Below are 9,829 nucleotides of genomic sequence, written 5' to 3' on the forward strand. Positions count from 1 at the left end.
TGTGATTTATTTTTACAAAATATCACCAATTTGCGAAATAATTCTCTAACACGTGATTTTATTTTCTTATCAAACACATCGAATTTGTTGATTCATCTCACTTGTCAGCAATTGAAGTTTCCAGTTCGTGGACAGCAAAATTAAAAACCATTATCAAGGTCTTTTCTCAGTAGCTACACCCCATACAATACATGTGACATGAATACATTCATCAAGTGTTCAGTGAACGAAATACACAACAAATCCATTCAGTATCAAAATGCGGGCATATTGAAGGAAATTTCTTATCTATCAATGTTTATTTAAGACCGAAGTATAATAAAACTGACGAAAATCAACAAGTGAACGGCAGTTGAAGCTAAATCATGCAGTGACACATAAAATAAACGCCAGCAAAATAAAACCAAAACTAGAAGACAATACAGAGACAGCACTTGTTGGAGCTGGAATTCGGGTTGGCTCACTCTTTTCAGTTGGAGTATTCGCAGAAGAAGTTCCTGGACCAGCGCTAGTAACGGCACTTGCTGTTGTTGTGGCAGATACCGAAGAGGCGGGTGCTGGTACTGAGGATGTAACTACTAGGGGAGCGTTACATAGATCGCCTGTACAGCATTTTATATCGCAAGATTCCAATTCTCCAGTGGTATTGAAGTCATTACATACTGTTAAGGTAAAAGGTACGTATTAACAGTTTTCCAATCATGGAGCATTTACATATACAATCAATAGTGTAAAGTTGAAACTGCATGTACAGCCCCCTCATGTGTATTTTAAAAGGCCTGACTTAACCTCGAATCTAGTCGGTTCTGATTTCAAGATTTCATCTTTGTGAAACTTGGAAAGCAGTTTTCTATCCACCCTTCATTCCATTTGATGAACATTTTATTGTCAGTCTAAGTCACGTGACTCACCGAAAATAGTTAATATTTAGTCAAACTGTATTCGCCTTATTTTATCGTTTTATTAAAGGGTGTTTCAAAAGTTCGTTCCGATTTTTTCTTCGCTCAAATTTCACTGATTATTAAAAATACCTTTGTAAAGGTTATTCATTATTCATTTAACTTTGAATAACCGAAATATCGCTAGCCAGAATGTCTCTCTCTGTGTTTTCTCACATTTTCTAAGTGGTGAGGTATAGAATGTACAAGCCACCAAAGTGTGTCTAAAGATACACTTTTCCAGGCGAAGCATAGTCATTGCCTTAGCCCGTCCAGTTATTTGGGGGCTGGTTCTTTGTATGTTTTCTTGTCAGAGATAATCCAGATGGTCTCCAGAGGGTTCACATCACGTGAGTTTGCTAGCCGGTCGCCTTTTGCAATAAAGTCTCCAAATCCTGTCTGCATGTGCGCCGCCTTTTTCTCTTCAAGGCTTTCCAACCTTTGCAGGTCATATATCTTCATACCGTTGTGCTCGAAACTTTGATTTTGTAAAGTTGAATTCTTTTTTACCTTTCTGCCTTGTAGATTTATTACGCATATACTTACAGCTTTTTCGATAACATTTCTCACACATTTTAAAAGAGACGGCCATACACTCTTTGGCTTGTCTTCTAAAGTCTTTACTTTCGACCACTTGTTCACTTATATAATTTAGACTTTAGTCAACAGTTTAACAATTTCTTTGACTGAATGGCCAGAGAACCAAAAAAAAAGATGCTTAGCGCAAACAGTGTAGGCCTTCATTTTCGTGACAGAGTGGAGAAAATTAAAGAAAACGGAAAATAGACGAAAATACAAAACTTACAAAATGGGCAGGAAAAATATGGCGGGAAAAAACTCGCATACGTGCACATTTGGGGCAAAACTTCAAAAATATTATAATTTCTTCAAATTTTAGTTTGAAATTGCTTTGAACGGTTATTTAGATAAATTTCTTACATGACTCAGTTTACATTTGCCTAAAGAAGCATTAAGTGCTTTGCGCAAAATACAATTTATAATCGGAACGAACTTTTGAAACAGCCTGTACCTATGTCTCCTAGTTTGGGCTTTAGACTGGCGCCTTTTCATCATGTCCATTTGTTATCGGAAACCATAAATACAGTAAAACAGGTCACGTGACTTATCAATTATACTTATTACTGAGATCATGTTAATAACAGTCTTAATTTTCAAATTTTTAATGTGCAAAAGTATACTCTATTTGAAGGAACACCTTTTGCAACTTCATCAGGAGCAACTGGAAATCACGTTACAGTTTATGACACTTGTACGATAAAACACGTCAAATATCACATATATTAAATCTTCTGAGTTTCACTACTGAAACAGATTTATTCTTACGGACTGCAAGCGACATCGATGTCTTAAAACTCTGCTGAGTGGGGGTCGTATATATTAAAAAATCATAACCTTAGTACACTTGGCCTGAAATGAAACCGGCCACGAAATGATCCCCAAAGCTGTTTGGCTTGGTTTACAAATAAAGTTTAAATAGACAGAATTATTTAACGTATTTCGTAGACTACGAGTAGTCCCCCATTTGTCCTCAGGGATAGTAGAGCGAGAGAAACGCGAGCGCGCATGCAAATCAACCCACGCAAGAAAGGCGTTTTGCTCGCTCTACTATACCTGAGGATGAATGGGGACTACTTGTAGTCTACGTATTTCGCTATTTCTGAGTGTCTCCAATCTTCCGGTTAATTCTTCATGACCATCTGGCATTACTTCAGTGTAGAGTGTGGCAGCCTGGCTGTTTATGCCGGAGTGAATAAACAAAAATGTGCGCAAAACAAAGTGGCCAAATTTTTTACAGTGAAACTGAACGGTTGAAATTCAATAATACGCAAAAAAAATATAAACGTTATACTGTTCGATGGATAACAACTACTTTTTAAGTACCTGCAAAAAAAAAACAAACAAACACATAACAAGAACAAAAACAGCAAAACAACTCTGGAGGACTATGAAGCTGATCTCAGAGACTTTTCTCGACTCTTCTTCGATCCGCATATATTAATTCTTTGCATAATTCTTCGTCTCATTTACCAATTGCTAGATATACATGCGTTTTAAAAGTTTCAACCCTTGATTTCCAACACGGTATATAGGAAGTAATTTTTTCAAAAGAAACTAGTCTTGAGCTCGAGGTGGGCTGGCAAGGCTGACTGACGGTAGGGAAAATTGAAAATATATAAGTATTACACAAGTACAGCGTAGTATAAACCTGTGACGGATACGGATTAGTATCAAATAAATAACTTTATTATATAAACATCAAGGAAATACCAGGTGAGCTTTCCCGCAAAAACTTGATATCTTCACATGTGAAAATAACACGTTATCTTCACATGTGAAAATATCACCGTTGCTATGGCTACATAATAAATTCCGCCTTTCACACCAAAAAACTATTAAAGTGAAATGGTTTGGTATTTCATTGGTGTTTATATAATAAAAAGAACATTACATGCCGCTTGGAGATACGAAATTTCTCTTTTTCAACACTCGAAGAGAAATTTCGTATCCCCGCGCGGCCATGTAATATCCTCTATCTATAGAATAATTGGTATTTCAACTTACAGCTGTATTGCGATAAGGGATCACACCCCATGCTATTGGCACAACTTAGCGCTGTAAGTGAAGTCCCTTTCAAGGTATACCTCACAGTAGAGCATCGATTGAGCAGTGGTACACAAGTCTTATTTCCAATTTGTCCGATATTGCCACCGTTGCATTTACCAACACTTCCAGGATCTTCACTGCATTCATAGCATTTGAGAGCAAGAGCTGCCGATGGAATGAAAAGAGGTTTGAGGTCAGTAAGCAGCCGCAGGTCCACACCGGTTTCCACCGTTTTACGGAAATCGGTCAGAGTTTTCATCATAAATATATTTTTAATATACCGTAAATCCTCTATTAAGCCCCCCGGTGGACTTATTATTTCACGCCCATTTGAGGGGGGACTTATTGGAGAGTGGGTTCTTATTTAATTTAAAAAAGACGATGGTATCAGCTCTCCATAAAGAACTAGAATGCAATGAGGAAAAGCTCAAGTACGAGAAGCTTAAGGTCATGCAGCCGAGGATCAGAATCAAATCCGATCTTCCAGTTGGTAAATAAACCATCCTGGATCAGTGCACAAGTCTATCATTTATTATTGAAGAATAATTATAAATAGGGGCGGGGGGGGCTTAGTAGAGAGGGGGGCTTACTAACTTTCTTCCCCTGAAAAGGGGGGGGGGCTTATGAGAGGGAAAGGGCTTACTTGAGAGGGGGGGATTAATAGAGGGTTTACGGTAAAAAAAAAACTCTCCAAACTGAAATCGAAACATGAAATAATCCGCCGATTTGCAAGGCTTTATCCGAGGAGAATGGAACTGGCCAATATCCTGTCTGCGAATGATTCAGAAACCCAGGAAATTTCCTGGGGGAGCATGCCCCGACCCTCCCTAGAACCCTGCGCTTTCAGCGCTCGTTCCGGAAATCGATCAGTATTTATCCCAGGTTCACGCCTTGTCAGGGTAAAGTAATGTCACTGAATCCGTTATGAAGCTTAATATACAATTGTAAAAGGCTTTTGGGGGACGCCGGTAAGTACTTCTAAAGTGTTATGTGAAAACTTGTCTTTACGCTAAACCTGATTAATTGCCATCTCACATGGACAATACGTTACAAGCAAATGACTAGCTGAATCTCTTTGCCAATCCTTTTATCCTGACTGAACTCACTTAAAGGCTGTAAATCTTTATTTCAAGTTTAGCCTTACATCAGTAGAAATCGTATTGGTTAGAAAAATTATTACTATTTTTCCCTTCAAGGTGATCGCGTAATAAGAAAATGGAACTTCTTTCTAAAATTCACGTAGGTCCTGTAAATGTCCAGTCAAAACAAAATAGTCGGAGGGGTATAAAAACTGTAAGGACTGTTCGTATAACTAAGCCTCCAAACATAGGCGAGCTCAATAAAAGGTCCTCAATTAAAACGCAATACAATGGCAAAAACAGTATTTCTTTGGAGGAATGTAACTTATCTAGACAACCATGGCTGGTCATGAGTCATGTTTAGAGTGATTTTACTTAACCTGAGAAACAGTTACCGTATTTATTCGATTAACCGCCCTGGGCGCTTATTAAATTTTTGGACCTTGAGAGTGGGCGCTTATTCGAGGCTGGGCGCTTATTAAATTTTCACCATTCTCAGCAAGTGTAGTAGTATATTTTGCAACAAAACAGTAAATGGTACTAACAAAAAGTGAACATGTAGCAAAGCAAGATTTATACTCTGAAGAAAACTCCGTCTTCGGGAGGGTCTCTTATTATCTCTTACGGGAGGGAGTGAGGTGGGGTGGGCGCTTATTAACGTTTTCTGTCTTTAGCATGGGCGCTAATTTGAGGTTAAAGCGCTTATTCGAATAAATACGGTAGTAGAATACTACGCAGCCTGGGACCAGGCTCCGCAATAGCCCACTTCGGAAATGAGTGACAGCCTGGGACCAAACTAAGCGCGCGCACGTTTATGGGATCGTTTGGGGGGGAGAGAAAACCCCGAGCAGCCACCTGGAATAATGCCGGGACGTACAACTTGCTGTGTGCCTTTGTGACCAAATAATTTCAAGACCTCCCATGGTCTGGCATTTTATCGAATACCCAAGGCATGACGTATCCGCCGAGAATATGTACGTTTGCTCCGGAACGATAATTTGAAGCTGAACTCCGATAGCACACGGATTTGCTCTGCCCATTGGGATGGTGGTGAAAAGCGCGGTAGAACTCATCTACCATCTTTCTTTCCTTGGAGTAAAAAAAAAACGTAAACGACGAATTCTATACAGGTCAGAGGCAACTTCGAATTCAAGAGACAGGAAAAGAAAAACTGACATTTCTTGTACCTAAATGGACGTTGAGGCTGAGTCAGTAAATGCATTGTCAGTTGAGCAGATTCACGTGGACACTAAAAGCAACAGTGTTTCTCTGACTCTTTCCTTTTGTGATGGTGAGACGCAAAACTGGAAAATCCGGAGAATTTCTCGATCGATTGGAATTTGAATTAAAATCGACTGGCGAGGACAAAGACAATTAGCAAAAGAAAAAGGCGAGTTGACTAGAGATTCAACGAGACTTCAGCATGCACTGAAAAATCCGAAATTTGATATTTCAAAATTTAAGGAAAAGGATTAAGATATTGAATTTTACACTGGCCTTCCACACTGGGATGCACTTATGCTTCTTTACGATATGTTACATGACAAGGCCTAGAACTTAATTATGGCTCCTATGCGAAGAAAAACACCTGTCCTGAGCAAAATCTAGGAAGACCCAGATCAATGAGTATATTTGAAGAGTTTATTTTGACTTTGATGAGACTTAGGTTAGGTTTATTTCAAAAGTATTTAGCACATAGATTCAATGTTTGAGAAACAACCGTTTCCACTTTGTTTAATACCTGGGTGCGATTCAGTGCGCTGTTTCACAGTGCACTCTCTCGCGGTGAAATAGCCCCAGGCACATCCTCTTCCTTTAGCTTCACATTTTCACGTTTTTTTCTTTCATCGCCACCTTCCCTTTGGCTGTTTGAGCTGTTTCAACCCCGCTACCTTTCACTTTGCTGTCCGTCATGTTTGCGGACCATACATACCACCGTAATAGTACTTGAAGCAAATTTTGCGGAAAAATAATTCCTGCAAAGGGTTGCAATCAAACGAAAAATTATTGCACCTTTCTTGCACAGGCAAACGGCCAGAAAAAAATTATTGCAAGCCAAAAACCACCCACCACCGCTCTCCACCCCCTTCACTTTTCTAATGGTCCGCAGTGCCGTAGCCAGACCAAACGGCCAACCGAGGCAGGCGGGAGTTGCTAGGGGGGTTCGGGGGCATGCCCCCCCCCCCCCCCGCCCCCGAGAAATTTTGAACTTTAGTCTCTCGGAAATGCGATTTGCAGCGTTTTCTGGGCCTTTCGGTAACTTTTTTTCGAGTTAATTTAAGTGGAATTTAAAAAGCAATAATCAGAAACAAGCTACATAATTTGGGTGACCGTTAACCTCGCCAATGGTTTTGATCAGTATTTGTTCAAAAAAAATTTGGCTTAACGTACGTAGCCCCTTGAGATCGATGATATGGTAATTTTTTCATAGTATATTGACTGAATTGCTGAATTCTTTGTAATATCATGATGCGTTAAAAATATCCGATGATCGCTTATGTAAAATAAAAATGATCGGCGAAATTCGTCAAAATTTTACCGAGGCGAGTGCCTCGGTTGGCCTCATACTAGCTACGGCGCTGGTCCGTGCCCAGAGGAACATTAATTGGTCATGTTCACGAGATACTGAGATGACACGACGAAGGATAGTTGTCGAGGAACAAAGGAGTTTGTCGCCTAGCAAAAGATTGTATAGTAGGCCTCCAAATCTTCTCAACGGCATCTTTGGACTTTCATTTGGTGACAGTTGAGAAAATTTTGGTCGGTAAAAAAAAATCGTTGGCACTTAAAATGACTTCCTGTTGAGAGTTTTTTTTTTTTTTCAAAACAAACAAAATTTTACTTGGTGCAAAAAGGGCAAAACTTGAGATTTTTTATGAATATAATAATGGCGGTTGCTTTGGTGGCAAATTCATTATGCCGAGCAATGTATTGAAAAGTTTCGCAAATTCTGCGTAATCCTCTTTTTTTACCATATTTGGGTGCAAGTAAGACCCCATATTTAAGCAACGACGTCATGGTCTTGTACAGTAAAACCAAGTGTCAGCTTAATGGAGGTTTGTAAAAACTGCGCGGTGTTTGTTAACGATTAACACTCAACGGTTACTCATTACTGTGATAAAGTTCCATGTTGTTAAGGAAGCTAAGGAAGCTTGCTGTACTTTATGGAAGACTTTTGGGTGAACTTTGATCGCCAATAACAATTAATATATAGATTTAGCCAGGGCTAAAAGCGAAGCTCTCGATAATATTTATAGTTTGCTCAAACAAAATATAAAATCGTGTAACGCTAAAAGGCGAAGGCAACGCCGGAGAACGGTGAAAAACGACAATAGGTCTAATTAGCAAAAAATCAATTTTGCACGTGCAGCACTTTTTTTTTGTACATTTCTTTGCCGTTGTTTTGCACGACTACAACGTGAGACTTCCAGAAACTTCTTAGTTACACGTTTTATGGAGGAAATGTCACACTTTTTCTTGTTCACTTTTTTTCACTGCCGCTCATTTCCACCTTGCATTGGTGGCCGCTAGCATTTCTCATTTTGTTACTTCACGTTGTTCTTCCAACAAAAAAATGTCTCCTTTGTTGTTTTTCTCCCGCTCTAGATCCAGCGTCGCCTTTTTTCTCGCTGAGCTTCGCTGGCCTGCCGCCTACTTTCTCTTGCTATATATTCCATATTTGTGGACATGACAATTAATCTAAGCTTACTACTTTAGAAAACACGGATACAGAGACAATTTCCGCTTCCCGTTTTCGTCTTCATTGACTCCTTAGTTGTCTCTGCTTCACAAGACGCGGGAAGCTATGCGACTTCCAGTCAAAATAACCTCGAGTTGCATTTGGGTTGCCATGCCTGTGTCAATTAAAAGAAATAACCCATTTTGCTCAGATGCGGGGTAGAAAAAAATACCTGTTTTGAACTGAAATTAAAACGAGGACAGGAATTTTAGAAAATCAAGTTAGATGAATCCCGGGTAACGAAAATGCGTAAGTGGAATGTTTATCGGTTTGCCATAAATTACTTGGACAGCTGTCTTACCGGGGGGGAACCTTCCTGTTTCAAGGACTATGTGCTGGGCCAATTCAACCTGAAATTAAGTAAAAGCCTTTTTAGAAAAGTGGTCGACCCTGAGAATGGCAAAATGACCGCAGTGCCGTAGCCAGACCAAACGGCCAACCGAGGCAGGCGGGAGTTGCTAGGGGGGTTCGGGGGCATGCCCCCCCCCCCCGCCCCCGAGAAATTTTGAACTTTAGTCTCTCGGAAATGCGACCGTTAACCTCGCCAATGGTTTTGATCAGTATTTGTTCAAAAAAAATTTGGGTTAACGTACGTAGCCCCTTGAGATCGATGATATGGTAATTATTTTCATAGTATATTGACTGAATTGCTGAATTCTTTGTAATATCATGATGCGTTAAAAATATCCGATGATCGCTTATGTAAAATAAAAATGATCGGCGAAATTCGTCAAAATTTTACCGAGGCGAGTGCCTCGGTTGGCACTGGACCGAATAATACGGTTTAACCCTTTGAATACAGGTTTGACAAACCTAAGAGTTATTCAACCACCAGACCAAAGAATCTGTCCATTATGTAAAACTGGATTAGAAGACGAGGAGCATTTTTTGATGAATTGCATAGCCTATAGGGATCCTAGGAGAGACTTGTTCAATACGCTAAAAAAGGAAACTAATCTTATTCTTGACTCTATGACTCCAAGCTCTGCCTTTACAACGTTGATAAGTATGAAGCAAGGAGAGAAAACGCAAAAAATCGTGGCTAAACGTATATGATCGCTTCCGCGAAAGAGATAGACACGTTAAATATAACCTTGTTTAATAGTTGTATAAATTTTACGAATGTACACTGTAAGCGCCAGGAATGTTTTCCGTTACCTTTATAGTATTTTTATGTTCGCCGCGTTCTTAGTTATTTTCGTGTTCGCGCCTTTAGTGCTGTTGTTTGGTTAATTAGTTTTTCATTGTTCGCGTAGCTTTGTCCTTCGTGTTAGGATTTTTCTGCATATCGTATATTTAGCTTTTATTGTAATTTTTTCGCGTCAGTTCTTCGTTTAGCTGCGCTTGGTCCGGTTTACAGTTTAATGTTTGGGTTTTGCTCGTCCTATAGTTTTTCGTCCTTATCTCGCTATCGTCTTGTAAGTATCTCGTTTGTTTCATTCGCATTT

General features: G+C 39.5%; 1 protein-coding gene across 1 annotated transcript; it reads right to left on the minus strand.

The window, feature by feature from the left end:
- Positions 1 to 268: 268 nt before the first annotated feature.
- Positions 269 to 3,822, minus strand: LOC140922370 (uncharacterized). Its single transcript, XM_073372360.1, has 2 exons — positions 3,522 to 3,822; positions 269 to 662 (listed from the first exon to the last, which is right to left on the minus strand). The coding sequence occupies exons 1-2, from the start codon at positions 3,820 to 3,822 to the stop codon at positions 364 to 366; spliced, it is 600 nt and encodes a 199-aa protein (XP_073228461.1). The 3' UTR covers positions 269 to 363.
- Positions 3,823 to 9,829: the final 6,007 nt, after the last annotated feature.

This window comes from Porites lutea, chromosome 13 (assembly GCF_958299795.1).
Source record: "Porites lutea chromosome 13, jaPorLute2.1, whole genome shotgun sequence".
In the NCBI taxonomy this organism is placed as follows: domain Eukaryota; kingdom Metazoa; phylum Cnidaria; class Anthozoa; order Scleractinia; family Poritidae; genus Porites; species Porites lutea.

Excerpts from the sequence above, each read along its gene's own strand:
- LOC140922370 (XM_073372360.1), bottom strand. The coding sequence starts at position 3,822 with ATGAAAACTCTGACCGATTTCCGTAAAACGGTGGAAACCGGTGTGGAC. Across the intron at positions 663-3,521 it reads TCCCTTATCGCAATACAGCT|TATGTAATGACTTCAATACC; the intron begins GTAAGTTGAAAT and ends TTACCTTAACAG.